Genomic DNA, 17,892 nt, shown 5'->3' with positions numbered 1-17,892 from the left:
GCGTTGTGTGTTTGGGCTTATCGAACAGCAATTAGGGAAGCTGTTATGTTTGATTTAAAGGGCAGAACAGGTTTTGCCTTAATTGGTTTTAAAGTGCTCATCCACAAGCCTTTTAACTGGCAGCTTGTTACCCAACAACCATAGAGCACAATGAGAAAAGGACAAGCTTTAAGTCGGAGAAAAAACCTAACAAAATAATTATCCACCACTAGTTTAAGGGAAGTAGGTCTTTTTTTATTCTAGGGATTTTTTTCTATTTAAATCGCCTTTTTTGAGTGTAGCTCTTTATTATCTTATATAGCTAAGTTTAATAGTATCTGTACAGTTAATCAAAAGATAAGAATAGATTCAAGCACACATTGTTGGTATACATTTCAAATGTAATCACTAAATCTGATTCTGTCCTAAACGGGCATCATTTCGCCCATAGACATACTAAAAGATTTCACCTACCTTATTTTGTAAAGTTTTTCCGATTTAATAAAGTTAAGTGAAAAAAAGCCAGCCACGTTGGACGATCATTCATTGGCAAATCTTTTCTGTAGACGTGGCCCACGTGATTTGACAAGCGTTTCCTCCTCGCCTTTTGTGTTGTGTTGACCAATAGTAGAGAGGAGAAGGCGGGCCTTCTCTACGCGACAGCCAATAGGATGTCATGTGTGGACTACGTTTCTTAGCCTTGGTGGCATCCGGGTTATGAACGTTGGGGTGAGTAGTAATTCTGAGTTAAACAGAATCACGATTTAAGAAGTGTTTTGCTTCTATTGAATATATATTTCTACCGTTTATACGTCAGATATGTTTCCCAATCATAACAACAGTGAAATGGTACAAAATCCTTCTTATTTCCTGGCTAAAATTTAGGTGCCAGATGGCAAGCTAGTTAGCTTTTAGCTAACAATTCGCCGCTGGTTAAAAGGAAACAATTGGTTTCCTTTTTGCGTCTTTATTTTTCTTCAATAGCTTTTATCCTTATTTCGTTAATGCATTTGTTTACTTTTGTAGGTTTAGCTTTGAAGTTGTCTGCTTGTTTCGCGTGTGAGGATGTTCGGATCCCTGCGGGTGCTGTTGCAGGTGCTTTGGGCCCAGCTTCTGTGTGGGTGGGTGTTGGGCTCAGAACTAACTTTTGAGCTGCCAGACAACGCCAAACAGTGTTTCTACGAAGACATCACTGTTGGCACTAAGTGCACTTTGGAATTCCAGGTAAGCATGTTATGTCTAAAGCCTCCTGCAGCATGTCTGTCTCTAACCATTATGTCTGTTCTAGCTTGTCATTTTAAAATAAATTAAGTTTTATGAATAAAGATAACAGAATCATAGGAGTAGAACAATCATTGTTGATTGTTGATCATGAGGGTTTCTGTTTTTGCAATTTTCTTTTATGCAAGTAGTAGGGCCACCATAAAAATAAACTTGAGAATACAGTCAAAGCTTTACATGAATAAATTATGAGAGAGAGAAAAAAAATTAAGATTTTACAAGAATAACTTGTGGAATGAGAAAAAAAAACAATTACGATAATAGTTAGAATGTTATGGGTTATAAATTGAGAATTTATGAGATTGAAGTAAATGTTTACTAAGAAAGTAGAAAGACTTTATTTTCATATATTGATTTAATTGTTTTCTTTCATGGTTTATGGTCACTGTACACAGATCCTCATTCTTTAGATAAGAATACATTTTATTATTAAATAATTGATTGAACCAGTCCCAAAAAATGAATTAAAATGTCAGATTTATACAAGATAATTGAATATCCTTCCTTTTATCTTTTGCATTGCCAGGTAGTAACTGGTGGTCACTATGATGTGGACTGCCGTTTGGAAGATCCAGATGGCACAACGCTTTACAAAGAGATGAAAAAGCAGTATGACAGCTTCACCTTTACCGCAGCCAAAAACGGCACCTACAAGTTCTGTTTCAGCAACGAGTTCTCCACCTTCACGCACAAGACGGTTTACTTCGATTTCCAGGTTGGCGATGATCCTCCACTTTTCCCCAACGAGAACAGAGTCACTGCTCTGACCCAGGTAAGTTTGGTTTTTCTTGTGTATTAATAATGTCAGTCTGTATTTATTTTTTTCGTTCATTTCTGGAGATTTTGGGCTCCTTTTTTTGTTTTTTGACATGAAAAAGATGACAGTGCAGCCTTTTATCGACAGAACCAATCAAGAAAAAACGAAAAAAAGGAAATTGGCAGTAATAATTTAAAAATGTACTAAGTATTATACAGTTATAAACATGTCAAGCTTAGCCTTGCGTGTAATTGCGGTGTCATTATTAAACTTGCTGACATGAAAAATAGATGCCACTGGAAGAGTTATTCTGTCCTTTAGTTTTCTATCCTTTGCCTTTTGGCCACATGGGATGTAAACTGGCATTAGTGTTTGATTTGTGCAATCCTGTTATAACAAATCTATTTCTATAATAACTTATTTTTACTTTTAAAGTCTCAAGTTTTTTATTTGTTTTGTGTTTCTTGTGGCAAATGGACCGTGAGTCTGTGATGATAATAATAAACATCTAATAATAATAAAATTCTAATGATGGACTACAGTAACTTTCATTTTTTGAGAATATTTTTGCCAGAAATGCAACATTTCAACTTTACGAATGAGGTCATCACAGTTTTGTGTCCTTTATGTAGGGGCAGAATGGGTCTCTGGTTGTAACGTTTAACACTTGATGTTTTCCAGATGGAATCTGCTTGCGTGTCCATCCACGAGGCCCTGAAGTCAGTCATTGATTATCAAACGCACTTCCGCCTCCGTGAGGCCCAAGGACGCAGTCGCGCTGAAGATCTGAACACCCGTGTTGCATTCTGGTCTATCGGAGAAGCCCTAATCCTCCTGGTGGTCAGCATCAGCCAGGTGGTCCTGCTGAGAAGCTTCTTCTCTGACAAGAAGACCACTATGACACGAGTTGGATCATAACGGCCTCTCAGCCACAGGATGCAGTCTTATCACTTTTTATCTGTACTGAGGGGTCGTGTGCATAGAGTGGGTTAAAAACAGCCGTGCTGATTTAAGATTGGATCCATATCAGAATGCCAGATCATCAGATCTGACGTCAATCTTAAGTCAGCATTGCATTTCTTAGAAACTTTACGCAGACTAGACTGGATGATGAAAGTTGAAATATTTTTGGGAGGTAAAAATAAAAAAGATGGCTTTTGCTTGTGTATTTATAAGTTCAAACAGGTAACATAGTCAGAGCAAACTTTAAGCAGCTTCAACATGTTTGAATGTGTTCCTTTTTTTTGTTTATTTGGTCTGTTATGTCATCCCCCCACCCCATCTTATCCATGTACAACCAAAACCTAAAATGAGCAGAAAGGTAGAAATAGTAGATTTTGAGGTTGTTGTTTTTTTTTTTTAAATAAAATTATTGTTCTGTAAAGTCTAATCACAGCTTGTGTGAAGTTGCTAAAGATAGATTAAATTCTTTTCTTAAATAAACTTAACTGAACTAAATTGGAATAGTTTTGCCTTGTTGGAGTTGTGGAGTGATGAAAAATGCATAAAACGAAGAAATTAAAGCAGCAGGTGCAACTGGAGGAGCAAAATTATTTAATAAAATAACAGCCACTAAATGTGTTTCCAGTTCAATGTTGTCTAATTAATATTGAACTAATTAAAATATTACCATAAGGAATTTATTTACACATTTAAAACAAATATGTCAGTGGTATTGATTTGGTATTTTTTGTGCATACTAAACTGTTTTAATGCATCAGCTTTTATTGTTCTGTTGTGTTGTCACTGCAATATTTGCAGTCTGCCTTCTTTGTTTTAAAGTGTTACAGCTTATTTATCCCACAATTCAACATTGTTTTAGTTTTATACAACTCCAGATGAGAAACTGGCTTGGCTAACCTTACCCGTTTAGTTATAACTGCAATTGATTTATTTACTGGTTATTTGGAATGTTTAGAAAGCAATCTTAGTTAGGGGGGGGGGGGGGGGGGGGGGTTAGTGTCTGCTTTTTTTCCTGTCAAGAAAGATAAAAATTGAGTTTTCCTTTAAAACATTTTAATGACAAATTGGGTTTAATGTACTCCTTCAGCCTGCATACTTGGACCTAATTATGTACAAATAATTAATTATATATCTCATTGATTTGCAAACATTAACTAAACTAAATTTATGTCTTTAAATAGAAATGATGTTCGGGTTGTAATGTTCATTTTTAATGAATGTGACAGAGATTGGATCAGCCAAAGACCAACTCCTCTAAACATGTACCATTTTACAAAAGTGTATTGATTAAAAAAAAAGACATTACAATCAATGTCAATGGGGTTATTAGTTGTTCTGTTTCCGCTTTGGTTTTTTTTGTGATGCTAGTGTCTCATATTGGTTTTCACACTGAATTGTCATTTGTGAACAACTTTAAGGTGTTGTTGGAACTTGTTTTCTGGGTGGCTAAATAAACTTTTGTGTTTAAAATCTAGGAATTATCACAAGTCATTTATAATTGATCACTTGTTTTTCTCCAGTCACTGGTAATTCATTTAGCAACCTGTAGGGGGAGCTATAAGCAAAGTCAATCACTAACTACACAATTTTATTATACACGTTTAAATAAGAGGTATAAATATGAAAGCAACAGTTTATTCATTTTGTATTTATAATATTTGTATTCTGTAGTTGTTCTCATAAAAAAAGCTATTTAAAAGCTGAGCTATTTGGCCAAATTGCTAGCTGGTCTCTGATTGGACGATAGATGTGTCAATCATTCCATGTCCTAACAAGAAAAAAAAAGAAAAGGGCTGCGTGGGGTTAGTGATTTGACAGAAACGGAGTCGTGATGATCCTATCCAGCCGTGGGTGGCTAGCTGCTTTTATTTACCTTGACTGAGCTTCTTGTTATTTCTGTTCGCAGCGGGTTGACAGTCCTCACGCCTGGTGGGGAATTCGTTTTATTTCGAGGTGCGTGTGTAGAAACACCCACCTCAGATCCCCCTTCTTTTATGCCCAAACGTCGTTTTTTTCTTCTTTTCTCTTTTCCCAAGCTGCTAGCAACCCAGCACAGCACAACGGGTGGGGTGGATTTTCTACACCTCGGCCCTCGGAAAAGCGAATATATAACGTCGCGGGAGCCACGCTATGCTGTGGAACAATGACAAGCGAAGGGAACAGAACTGAGGAAGAAGAGCTTCTTGAAGGGGGAGATGTGTCAGCAGAGAAGAATCTGATGAACCATCAATAAAAAGGTGAAGTGTTTTTACTTTAGCCTAGCTAGTTTGTTAGCCAATTTGATCAAGGAAGTTGACAAGCCACCTTGCTAGTTTGGCTTTCGATACAGAAACTGGATGGACGGTCGTTTTAGATGAAGTGTTAATAGTTAGACATCTTAGAACCACTTGATAATGTCAGAAATGAAATTATGTGGTACCCGCGTCGCTGTGTACAGCTAACGCGGGCTAATCCCTTTGCTGCTAGCTTAAAAAAGTGGTGGTTGTAAACAAAGGGGATCCCCGCTCCATTTGCCCTCGCCGACTTTTACTCGCTTTTTTTGACCCGACGTCGTGTGTTTTTTTGCTCAACAGCGAGGAAGCAAAGTGTTTTGGAGATGGATTTAAAAACGGCGGTGTTCAACGCAGTGCGGGATGGAAAACTCCGTTTGCTTCAGAAACTCTTGGAGAACAAAGATGGACACGAAGTGATCAAGCTGATGGGCGAGAAGACGAACGGAGCCACCCCGCTCCTCATGGCCGCCCGCTACGGGCACCTGGAGCTGGTGGAGTACCTGCTGGAGTGCTGCAGTGCCCCCGTGGAGGTCGGCGGGTCGGTGAGCTTCGACGGGGAGACCATCGAGGGAGCGCCCCCCCTGTGGGCCGCCTCGGCGGCGGGTCACCTGAAAGTGGTGCAGTCTCTGCTGGGTCACGGAGCCTCAGTGAACAGCACGACCCTCACCAACTCCACACCTCTGAGGGCAGCCTGCTTCGACGGCCACCTGGACATAGTGAAGTACCTGGTTGAGCACAGCGCTGACCTGGAGGTGGCGAACAGACACGGGCACACGTGTCTGATGATTTCCTGCTACAAGGGTCACAAAGACATAGCGCAGTACCTGCTGGAGAAAGGCGCAGATGTCAATAGGAAAAGTGTTAAAGGTGAGTCAGCTACGTTTATGACATCTTTATTGAATTCTCAGGGATCAACCATGTAATTTTAACTGAACTATTTCTACAACAAAGAAGGAAAACTAATCAAAATCATTACCAGAAGTCATGCAGACTCCACTAAAGTCTAGCAACAACTTTGTCATATGACATCCAAAATGATTCATCTTAACTTAAACCTCTGGTTTCATAATGGAAATTTTCAGACCGGCTTCCCTTGACTTGTTTTTCTAGGCGTGTCAACAAAAGTCATGTATACATATTTCCTTTTGGCTCTCATTTTTTTCCTGGAAAACGACTGTTTTTGCAAACACTTGAACTCTCTTTGCATATAAGGAAGGAAGAATTTCTCCAGAAATTCTACTTTATAAATGCCAGAACGCCTCTTGGCCATCTTCCAGTACAACACTGTTACATTTACAGCCAGGTACATGTTACAGGTATATTGTAGTATTTATCGCCGCGAAACTTCACATGTCCCTCAGGCGGTTTAAGGAATTTTGTATTTTCATTTTATTTTAATTGTAAATGGATGAGAGGTTTTGTCTGCTGGATAGAACCAATCCATTTACAATCCTGTTTTGAAATCAATGCCCAAACATACTCAGCATGAAAAATAGGCATCGTTATCCAGAGGTGCAACAGAGGACAGGTGATAAATCTCAGCGACACACCGGTCAGATCAGAAATGAAAAAACCGAATGAAACGGAAACGTCTTCAATCCAGAAATATTGTCCAGTTTAATTTTCTACTTTGACTACTTTTGACATGATGCTTTTGGTGTTTCTAACATGTTCTTGTGGTATTTGCTGATGATGGAGGGCACGTGTAAAGAAAATGAAGCTCATAATTCTGAAAATGGATTTTAAATCATTTTGAAGCAGAAGCAAAAAAATCCACGATGAAAAACTTGTAGCATTGACATACCGGTAGGTGCTACGATGGGCCGGTCTCGAGCTCCCTGCTCCACTCCGTTCTGATCCATCCACCTGTAGACCAGAAGATCCATGTACGTCTTCAATTTCCTCATCTGAGCTGGAATCTGGCTCAAAACTGTACGGCTGGATAGCTCCAATATTGCACCGTTAATGTTAGCTTTGGGGCGTGAGGGGCTTTAAGCTAGCAGGAGAGCATGTAAATGGATGGATAATGGGGAAATGGGGCAGGCTCACTCTGCACTTACATTTCAGTCCACAACTCAAAATATGATTGGAGTGGGACTTAACTAAATTCAGTAATCTTTAAAATTTCAAGTCATTAATGCTTTTCTCAGTATAAAACTAACATGTAAACCTACACATGTAAGTGTTATTGGAAAGTGTTTTCTCATATTTATGGATAAAGACCAGCGCTTTTAACAGAACAGCTGAACCAATAAGAGGGTGTAAAGTGTGACATTGATTCAATATGGACTAGGAATGCTTCTCAATAACAAAGGAATCAGTGTTGACAGATGAGGCCACGTGAGCTTCGGGTGCAAAAATCCTCCTTTTTTTTGTCCACATAATCTTTAAAAAAATACACAAACTGAGATGTTGGTCAATTTAAACTGTGATTCTTAGTTATTCACAAAACCCTGTATTTATTCAGGAGTTTGATAGAAATCTTGAACAGGCACTTCATAAATGTCAATAAATTCCATAATTTTATTTAACTTTATAATTTAAACTAGGGCTGCACGATATGAGCAAAACTTGCGATGTGCGATATTAGTGATCAATATTGCGATAACGATATAATTTGCGGTATATAAACAAATAGCAAAACAACCAAAAACATCATTACCATCTCATTGCAACAGTTTAAAAAAATGATACTCCAAATGACCCTTGTTGACGTAGGAGGCAAACATGTAACATAAAAGGGCTCATCTGATTGGTCAACATCGGAAAAGGTCCATCCAATTGGTCAAATGCATAAATGGATTTATTTGATTCGTTAAATGTTTCAAGCTGCCATAGGATTGTATTAGCACATTTAAGGTAACCATTATTGCGATTTTTGCTGACTTTTGCGATATGGATATTGCACTGCTTGATATTGCGATAACGATAAATTTGCGGTATATTGTGCAGGCCTAATTTAAACTCATCAATTTAATTCCTCAACCTCCTTCAGGTTTTGGCGCTTAAAGGACACACACGCATGAATCAATAAACCTAGCACAGAAAGAATTATACATTTACAGGTACCTACTGCTTGGCTGTATTTTTATCTTTGGTGAAAACATGGATATTGAATTTAGTTGTAGATGTGAAGCGTTCCACAAAAAGGTGTCCTTTTTGGATTTGAAAGTTGGTTTATTTTATACCACTTCTACAGAATTCAAGGTTAAACTACTTTCATGTTGAGCAAATTCAATTCAGTTTTATTTAAATAGCCCAATATTACAACAATAGTCATTTCAATGGGTTTTGTACCGGTAACTGTAGTAAACATAAAATCATAATGATCATGAAGTCATACAATTCAATAGGTCAATTCTAAACAGACTAAACTAAACTGGACATCCCTGCCCTTAGACTCTCCTTCGAAACCCTCTTCAAAAGAACAGTGAACATCTAAAACACTAACCCTGGACAATCCTGATCCACCTACTGCCCTGACTTCTCACTGCTGATCACCTAGTTCAGGTGTGTTCAGTCAATCAGAGTGAGCAGAATCCTGAGTCAGCAGAAAACAAGGAAACAAAAAACTTGTCTTGAGGAGCCAGGTTGGGCAGTCCTGACCCAAAAACTGTTTTAAATGATCGCATTTGTATGTCTAAAGGCAAATACAACAAATGTTCTTCCAGAATATTAAATGTAATTATCTGGCCGGTTTGAAAACTATTGATCCTAAAAACCTTTTTGCACTTTAATGTTAGTATTATGTGGCTAAGCTCATTCATATCGTCCTGACCACCAGAAAAAAAAGCTGTCCAGTCAAAATCCATTCGAAACGACAATTCCCAGAGGCCCGCCCCTTCACATGTAGAATAATTGAAATGTAGATACCAGAATGAGTTAACTCAGTAGTAGGTTTATTAATGTCCTACAGAGGACAAATTCATTGCTGGCAGTCAGAAGGATCCTACAAAATCCAAAAATGGTTAATAAAATGACAAACTTAATCTCATATTTGTTAATTTTTGGTTTTTCATTCAACCGACCTGGTCTGTGTGGGATGTCATCTTATAAAATGATAAATATTTTATAATGCTTCATCAAACATAACCCTTTATAGTTGGTTGATTAACCCTAACCCATATTGTGAACCTTACATTGATAATTAATTTTACTATCCCTGTTCAACTTTTGTAAAAAATAACGTTCAAAGCAAAAAAGCTGTTTTTTGTGAATCATGGATATAGGCTTCTTTATTTAGAACTATTGCATATGCCTCTAATCAAAGTATTAATATTTCAATGTGACATTTAGCATCATTTCCCAAAGGACCATCTTTGCCGCACAAACCGTAGGATTTATTTATTTATTTTTTACCAAAGATGTCTTATCTAAAAGTGACTTAAAACCCCATTTCAGTAGGGAGACACATTTCTGTTGACTTTGGCATAAATTCCAACTGATGATTTTATAGAAGGAAGTTCTCTTTGGCATTTTTGTTCCTGCTTTGCTTCCTTTTTTCTTTAAAAGCCCTTCAGAGAACAATGGTAAAAATAACAATAGGCAGTGAAATAGTGACTGCATTGAAATCTCCACATTTATTTACTGAATCAGCGTGGAGGAAAACTGACCTAATTTCACATTGACAAGCAGTACTTACATCATGTCATTGCTTGAAGTACTTTATATGAAGTCATATTTGTTTAGCCTCTTTAAATTTCATTAAAAAATTGCATTAAAGCAACTCTCATTTGAGGAACAAGTGCAATCTAATACTAAACACTGTGGAAATGGCAGATTTGTTTAATTAAAAAGTCACTTTTTGTGGCATTACTAAGCTGTAGCTTAGTAATGCAGTAATGCTAAGTAGTTTAAGTATTTTTAAAACCAGAAAGAGACTTATTGGTTGTGTTGGCAAACAACGCAAAGATTTATCCTCCTTTTACAATTGTTGTTTATTGTGCAACTCCTTTTGATTTGTGTACAGTTGTTTGGCAAAGACAGCAAACGTAAAGTCGACTCTAATTTCTTTGCAAATCATGAAACCCTGAGATTTGACAGCTTGGTCCAGCAGCTTGATGCCGCATCATTTCCTGCTTTCTGCCTCCACACCTCCTTCTGAGTATGACTTGTATGTTTGGAAATGCAGGAACTCATTAATAAATCTGATGTCCCACTTCTACCACACTTACATAAATAGTCAGAGCTAACCCATGTGCTGTTATTGACATGGTGGGTAATAGTTGATGACCGCAACTGTGAACGAAGAGCAGAGAATAATGTTTTGCTGTGTGATCTGGTCAGAAATACCCTTGCCTTGATCAGGTTACTTATAGTCAGAAGTAGCTTGTGTAATGTTCCATATCATGTGCTTTTAGCTCTGTCAGTGGGTAAACAGTTTGTGACCCAATCTAATAGCTGACCTGCACTTTAAAGTCCCACTCGAATCATCGTTTGATCCATTTTCATAGCGTTCTCAGTGGAGTTCTGATTATCATTATGCCGTTTTAAGCCAGAATATTAAAAAAAGAGTTGGCACTAGATAGATCGATAAACTTTATTTATCCCACAAAGGGGGAGTTTTCTTGTCTTTGGGAGCATAAAGAAGACATCCACAAATACAAACGGCAAAAAAGAAGTGGCATTTACAGAGGATAAAGTGAACTTAAACAAAATTAAATACAGGTAAGTAAAAATACACAGCAAAAGTAACCGTTAAAGAAGAAGAAAAAATAACTGAGAAACAGCTGCAACAGTTTGTAAATAGATGAATGAAAAGAAAAGAACACCCGTGGGTCTGTGGAGTGTCACTGTAACACGGTGGTGTTGTACAGTCTGATGGCTTTGGGGAGGAATGACCTGCTGTAACGCTCCTTCTTGCACTGTGGGTGCAACAGTCTCATGCTGAAGGAGCTGGTCAGCGCCTCTACAGTTTGGTGTAGGAGGTGGGAGGGGTTATCCATGATGGATGTTAGCTTAGCCAACATCCTTCTGTCTGCCACTTCCTCCATGGACTCCGGTGTGCAGCCCAGGACAGAGCCGGATTACGTTTGTTAAGCCTCCTCATGTCTCTGCCTGCACTGCCCCCCGCCCAGCACACAACTCCACAAAGGACCACTGAGGCCACCACAGTGTCATAAAAGGTCCTGAGCAGCTGTCTGCACACGTCAAAAGACCTCAGTCTCCTCAGCAGGTGAAGGCGACTCTGACCCCTCCTGTACAGAGCATCAGTGTTGTTGGACCAGTCCATTCTGCTGTTCAGGTGAACACCCAATGAACACTCAATGTCTGAACCCTGGATGTTCACCGGTGAGTGTGGTGGTGAGGACCTCCTGAAATCAAGGACCAGCTCTTTTGTCTTGCTGGTGTTAAGCAGCAGGTGGTTGCTTTCACACCACCCCACAAAGTCGGAGATAACCCCGTGCTGTAGACCACCACATCAGACACACAGTCCCGCAGCCTCACAAACTGTGGTCTGTCTGTTAGGTAGTTGGTGGTCCAAGCACTGAGATGTTGGTCCACTCCTGCAACCTCCAGCTTCCTCCTCAGCAGTGAAGGCTGGTTGGTGTTGAAAGCACTGGAGAAATATAAAAACATGCCTCTCACAGTGCTCCCAGGGGACTCCAGGTGAGACGGGGCCCGATGCTGCAGGTAGATGATGGCGTCATCCACCCCAATGCCTGGTCAATATGCAAACTGCAGTGGGTCCAGTGCTGAGCTCACCTGGGGCTGGGCAGAATCAAATCTGTTAAAGAACAGATTCAGTTCATTTGCCCAGGCTTGGTCACCTGGCGACCATTTCCAGCCTCACCGTGGCCGAGATGTGCTTTAGACCTCTCCACACATCACGAATGTTGTTCTGTTCCAGCCGATGCTCCAACTTCTTCCTGTAGCTGTCTTTGCACCTTCTGATCTTATATTTCAGGTCCCTCTGTACTCTGCGTAGCTCCTCCTTGTCCCCAAAGAGAGAGGCCCTCTTCCTCTCATTTAAGAGGGTCTTCGGCTCAGGAGTGACCCAGGGCTTATTGTTGGAAAAACACTGCGCTGCTTTGTTTTTGGTACGGTGTTTGCCACACAAAAATGAATATAATCCGTGACGCAGTGTGTGAGACTGTCAACATCCTCCCCGTGTGGACTGCAGAGAACGTCCCAGTCTGTGGTGTTGAAACAGTCCTTCAGTTGCTCTGTTACCTCCTCCGTCCAGATCTTTACCACTTTATCCTGTGGTTTCTGCTGCTTCACCACTGGAGTGTAAGCAGAGGAGAGATGAGTGTCCTAAAGGGGGAGGGGGGCAGAAGTAGATGCATTCTTGACGTTTGCATATAGAAGGTCCAGAGTTTTATTGTCCCTTGTATGACATTTTCCCTACTGAGTGAAGTTGGACAGGGTGGCGGAGAGGGGGGTGCGAGCATGGTTAATGTCCCCGGAGATCAGAATCGGCACCTGCGAGTGTTGCGTCTCCAGCTGGGACACGGTGTTGTGCACGCGCTCACAAGCGAAAGCGGCGTCGGCCGACGGAGGGACGTAAATAGTGATTACCAGTACATGGGAGAACTGAGTTGTGGGCGGGACTGTTGGAGTAAGCCCTGCCCTACTTCCCGTCATCTGTTTACACACTTTCCCACTAGATAACAGCCTCTCACCACCCCAACCTAACATTACTGATGCAACAAAAATGGCTGAAGATTTTGGAGCGTACATTTTTGAGTTGGATGCCAGCTCAGACGAGGAAAACGAAAAAGTTCATGGACCTATTTGTTTACAAGTGGATGCATCAGAATGGATCGGAGCGGGGAGCTTGTGACCTTCCCAGTGTAGTTTCTACGTCGCAACTACAAGCTTTTTCCAACTGCTTTTTTTTTTTGTCTGTCTTCTGATTCACAACAAATTTGGAAACTCAGAAATGCAATTTTAAGCTTAATTTTCTTTCTATGTGTCCTCCATCATCAGAAAAATCCACAAGAACATTTTTATAAAAGGCAAAAGCACAATTTTTCATGGGAGCCGGTCTCTAAAATAGTTTTCGTTAGCCAAGAACGGTTGTCTTCGCCATAAAGTATGCCAACTCTGAAGACTATTGATAGAAATTTCTGCACAAGTAGATTTTCAGAAAAAACCTCTCCGGTTCCTGCTACCCGTGTTTTAGATGGCACCTTTTTTGTTTGTGTGCTGCTTTTGTACCCTCTAATGTTTAGCATACATCTGTTTGCTTAAAGGCAACACGGCGCTCCATGACTGTGCGGAGTCGGGCAGTCTTGAGATCATGCAAATGTTGCTACAGTACGGTGCGACCATGGAGCAGGACGCCTACGGCATGACGCCCATCCTTTCTGCCAGTGTAACAGGCCACACCAACATCGTGGACTACCTGACGACGCTCCCTCAGGTGGGTCTGCTTTGCTCAGAACGGCGTGCGTGAGGCGGCAGTTTGTGGGGTCAACAGAAGTTTTTAGGATTTCTGTTTTGCAGACGAGCCACACGAAACGCATCGATGCCCTGGAGCTCTTAGGAGCCACGTTTGTTGACAAGAAAAGAGATCTGCTCGGAGCCTTGAAATATTGGAAGAGAGCGATGGACCTCAGATACGTGGACAGTAACAGCATAGTTCACAAACCGGAGCCCAAGCACTTGGTCATGGCATATGACTACGCCAGAGAGGTGACCCAGTTTTTTATTATTTATTGCTTTTCACCCAGCCACATCATGGATCATGTCTAACATGTTTGCTGCTTTTAGAATGTTTTTCTTTTTGCATTAAATGAGCATATTCTTGAAACTGTTTGTAGGTGACAAACGCCGAGGAGCTGGACAGTTTGATCTCTGACCCAGATGAGATGCGCATGCAGGCTCTGCTCATTCGCGAGAGGATCCTCGGGCCGCAGCATCCCGACACGTCCTACTACATCCGTTACCGAGGGGCCGTCTACGCCGATTCAGGAAACTTTGAACGCTGCATCAACCTGTGGAAATATGCGCTGGAAATGCAGCAGAGCAACCTGGACCCCCTCAGTCCCATGACGGCGTCCAGCCTGCTGTCGTTCGCGGAGCTCTTCTCCTTCATGCTGCAGGACAGAGCCAAAGGGCTGCTGGGGACCTCCGTGTCTTTTGAAGACTTGATGGGAATACTGTCAAAGAGTGTGATGGAGATTGAGCGGGCGATCAAACAAAGCGGACCCATGCCTCCTGACCCAGCTCAGCTCAGCAAAGCCCTCTCCATTATTCTGCACCTAATTTGTCTTTTAGAGAAGGTGCCGTGCACTGCAGAACAGGACCATTTCAAGAAGGAAACCATCTATAGGTATAAGCACCCTTTTATAATGATCAACCCACCAGAGTCTTCTCCTGAAATAGTTAAAAAGCAGTAAATATCGCTTTCCACCACCACCAAACTCCTGTTTATTCAATGTTTTACCTAAATGTTTAGATGTTGACGCTACGAGAACATGGGTTTGGTGTAATTCTGGTTGTTTGCAGCTCATTTGAATCTTATTTGGCTGAAAGTTTGACCTTTTCCCGTCTGTCAGATTTTTGAAGCTTCAGCCATGTGGCAAGAACGGTTACAGCCCTCTGCACCTGGCAGTCGACCGCAACACCACCTGCGTGGGCCGCTATCCCGTCTGCAAGTTCCCCTCCCTCACGGTGGCTTCAATCCTCCTCGAGTGTGGGGCTGACGTCAACAGCAAAGATGAAGATGACAACAGGTTCGGTTTGATCTACTGTCATTGGAGCTGCACCTTTTGATTCAATGCACACTTTGATCCTCGTTTGATCTATTTTAACCCGAGAACACTTTCGCTATAAAAAGTTACACCTTCACTTTTGCCAGGTAAATTTTACCCGATATACCCAACAAAAAGTACTCGTCATAAAAAATAGATCATGACAACACATGAAAAATTAGAGCGGTTTTCTTTTATTTTCAACTGTGGAAGAAAAACGGGAAGTTCCTAAAAACATGCTCTAAAATGAGGACAAAAAAAAAATCCTTAAAATAATAATAAATGGTATTGGAAAATTGGTCTCAACCCATTTGTGGGTTGTATGAGACTTCCCTGGTGAATGCACAGACTCGCATATTGAAATTCATGTAAATAGTTTTGCTCTGGTAAAAATCACCGGGCTCTAGAGTCAAAAAACATTTATTATGATTTTTGCAATTTTTAGCCGAAATAAACAGACCTGTGTTGTTTTCTAGAACTAAGTCCTCATTTAGAAACTCCCCCTCCGAGTTTTGGTTGCTGCCCCCTAGAACCCCAGCTAATGTCACCAGTGCAACAATGGCGAGCAATATTAAAGCTAGCCAGCAGTACAGTTTTGAGCCAGATGCTGACTCAGACGAGAGAAACAAAGACGTACGCAGACCTATTTGTCTATTTGTTTGATGCAGCAGAATGGAGCGAACTACAACTAGAATCTTTTTCAAACAACACTTTTTCGTCTGTTCTTGATTCGCGACTATTTGAATAAAAAAATCCTCAGAATGACTATTTGAAGCTGAATTTTCTTTAGATTTGTCCCCCATCATCAGAAAAATGCTACAAGAATGTGTATCAACACCAAAAACCTGATGAATCTTTTTCCTTATTTCTGTCTCCCCAGCCCCCTCCATATAGCTGCATCCAACGGTCACCCTGACATTATGAACTTGCTGATTTCCAACGGGACTCACTTTGACAGCACTAACGCCTTCCAACAAACAGCCTGCGATCTCCTGGATGAGAAGGAGCTGGCCAGGAATGTCATCCAGCCCATCAACCACACCACGCTGCAGTGCCTAGCTGCCAGGGCTATCGTCAAGCACAGCCTTGCTTACCAAGGAAACATTCCCGAGAAGCTGGAGGCCTTCATTTTGCTCCACAGATAATGATTGTGAAGGAGGCGGTTGGGTTGAACAGACGAAGACGGCGGAAGGGCGACTGCTCCCAGTGGACCGATCCCATGGAGGAACAGGAGGGACACTCAGGAGTGGGCTTAAGCGGCTGAATGACAACTCTATGGGTTATCTCTGTTTGGAGGGTGTTCACTTGAATTGTGTGCATGAGATTTCCTCATTTATGTGCGATGGATTTAAAAAAGAAAAAAGAAAAAAGATCAGCTTGAATGAATCAACTTTTACATTGACAAAGCTGCAGTTCTCATTGGTTGCGGCTAAACTTGTGGGACGTTTATTAGGAGCTTGTTGCAACATGGACGAACAGTTGTGTCTAGATGAACTGAGCAGAGGGTTTTTGGTTTTTTTTTCTCCTCAACTAAATGATTTTTTTCCTTTTTGCCTATTTCACAATGCTATTTATTAAATGACACTTGAGAGATTTTTCTCCATGCTGGCTCCAACCCGGTTTCAACATCGTCTGCTTCAGCTCTCAAAGCAGCCTGGAGGCATGTATGCTGGGACTTCAGGTTTTTTTCTTTTTTTCTTTGCTCGTCTCACCACTGTTGCCAACAGTCTTGCACCCCTCCCTCCTCGGTCACCAACAGGATTCTCTTTTACTATCTTATAGGTCATACAGATCAGGATATCAGATATCATTTTCCATTTTTGTGTTTAAAGCTTTATCAGATGGGATTTAGAGTGTGTGTGTGAGTGAATGAACACCATAAGTGCTTTATCCTTCCTATGCACAGGCTGGGCTGTTGGAAAAGGACTTGTGTTCTGAGCCGGCATCGTCTGTGCAATACGGTGTTTGTGTTTACCTCATTGCTGCGGTGTACTTCGGTATCTTCACTCAATAGGGTGGGGTTGCAAAACCATCGTGCTGATCGTCGTAGGAGGAGCGAATGCGTCGGGATGACTGTGTTTGTGCGAGCGAGTGACGTGCGGCCCGTGCTTCTTGTATGCAGTTTGCAGAGAGCTGGCTCGTACACTGAAGTGACCTCGACCTTCACGTGTGGCTGACCGTTGATGCCATTTTTTTTTTTTTCTTTTTCTTAAATCCTTATGAAGACAAACTCGGGGTGGCTTGCCAATCTCTGCCCACTGTGCATGTGCAGCAGTGTACAACCAAATAGTCATATCAGACGCGCTTTGGTGACGACTCCTAGGAAAACTCTTTGTGGTTTTTTTCAAACCATCACAAGCAAGTGTGTGTGTGTGTGTGCGTGTGTGTGTGTGTGTGTGAGTGAATGCTCCGAAGGAAGCTCTGTGAATGACCTTGTTTGCACATAAACTTCGGATGTGTGGGTTGATGAAAGGGCTTTTCGTAATTTGCAAGATTTCATATTGCAGTTGGAAGAAGTAAAAACAGACCAACTAAATGTAAAAAAAAAAAAACACCCAGGGCAACCTGATTTTGAAATCTGCACTTTACAACAGCAGACTTTGACATTTGATATGGCATTAATTCAATTCATGTCTTAACTACTAGTTGACAATAAACCCATGTTGCACAAATGCTTTTTCCGGGTGTTGTCTTTCATTTTTGGGGTTCTTAGAAAATGTCCACAGATGAAATGTAGAAAATTGATTTTTCTTTTAATTTTTACCTCTTGCAGGACATTCTGCTATAAAATCAAAAGGAAATAACAAACATTAAAACTCATAAATACAAGAATTAAATGAGTATGGCGAGGTGGAAGAGGCCAGAAAGGCTTTTGTTGAGACCACCTCCACATAAACGAGATTGCAAAAGGGGGGAAATAAAACTGTAATCTGACATA

General features: G+C 40.9%; 2 protein-coding genes across 4 annotated transcripts; both read left to right on the top strand.

Moving 5' to 3' along the window:
* The first annotated feature begins 605 nt into the window (after positions 1-605).
* On the top strand, positions 606-4,454 carry LOC101168626 (transmembrane emp24 domain-containing protein 7). Of its 2 annotated transcripts, none has more exons than XM_004072241.4 (4): positions 606-708; positions 1,006-1,203; positions 1,787-2,032; positions 2,699-4,454. In XM_004072241.4, exons 2-4 carry the CDS (start codon positions 1,045-1,047, stop codon positions 2,933-2,935), a joined length of 642 nt encoding a protein of 213 aa, XP_004072289.1. In that variant the 5' UTR covers positions 606-708; positions 1,006-1,044; the 3' UTR covers positions 2,936-4,454. The 2 variants fall into 2 exon arrangements, with proteins under 2 accessions (XP_004072289.1, XP_011477313.1); XM_011479011.3 differs by lacking the exon at positions 606-708 and adding an exon at positions 732-828.
* Positions 4,455-4,772: 318 nt separating this feature from the next.
* fem1c (fem-1 homolog C) lies at positions 4,773-17,629 on the top strand. 2 transcript variants are annotated; one of them, XM_011479010.3, is made up of 8 exons: positions 4,773-4,933; positions 5,017-5,217; positions 5,554-6,120; positions 13,452-13,621; positions 13,705-13,893; positions 14,022-14,533; positions 14,760-14,936; positions 15,835-16,099. In XM_011479010.3, exons 3-8 carry the CDS (start codon positions 5,577-5,579, stop codon positions 16,097-16,099), a joined length of 1,857 nt encoding a protein of 618 aa, XP_011477312.1. In that variant the 5' UTR covers positions 4,773-4,933; positions 5,017-5,217; positions 5,554-5,576. The 2 variants fall into 2 exon arrangements, with proteins under 2 accessions (XP_011477312.1, XP_004072288.1); XM_004072240.4 differs by having other exon boundaries at positions 4,774-5,217; positions 15,835-17,629.
* The last annotated feature ends 263 nt before the right edge of the window (positions 17,630-17,892 follow it).

This window comes from Oryzias latipes, chromosome 9 (genome assembly GCF_002234675.1).
Source record: "Oryzias latipes chromosome 9, ASM223467v1".
NCBI lineage: Eukaryota > Metazoa > Chordata > Actinopteri > Beloniformes > Adrianichthyidae > Oryzias > Oryzias latipes.
Note: the sequence above shows the minus strand (reverse complement) of the source record. Positions and strands in the feature narration are given on the sequence as shown.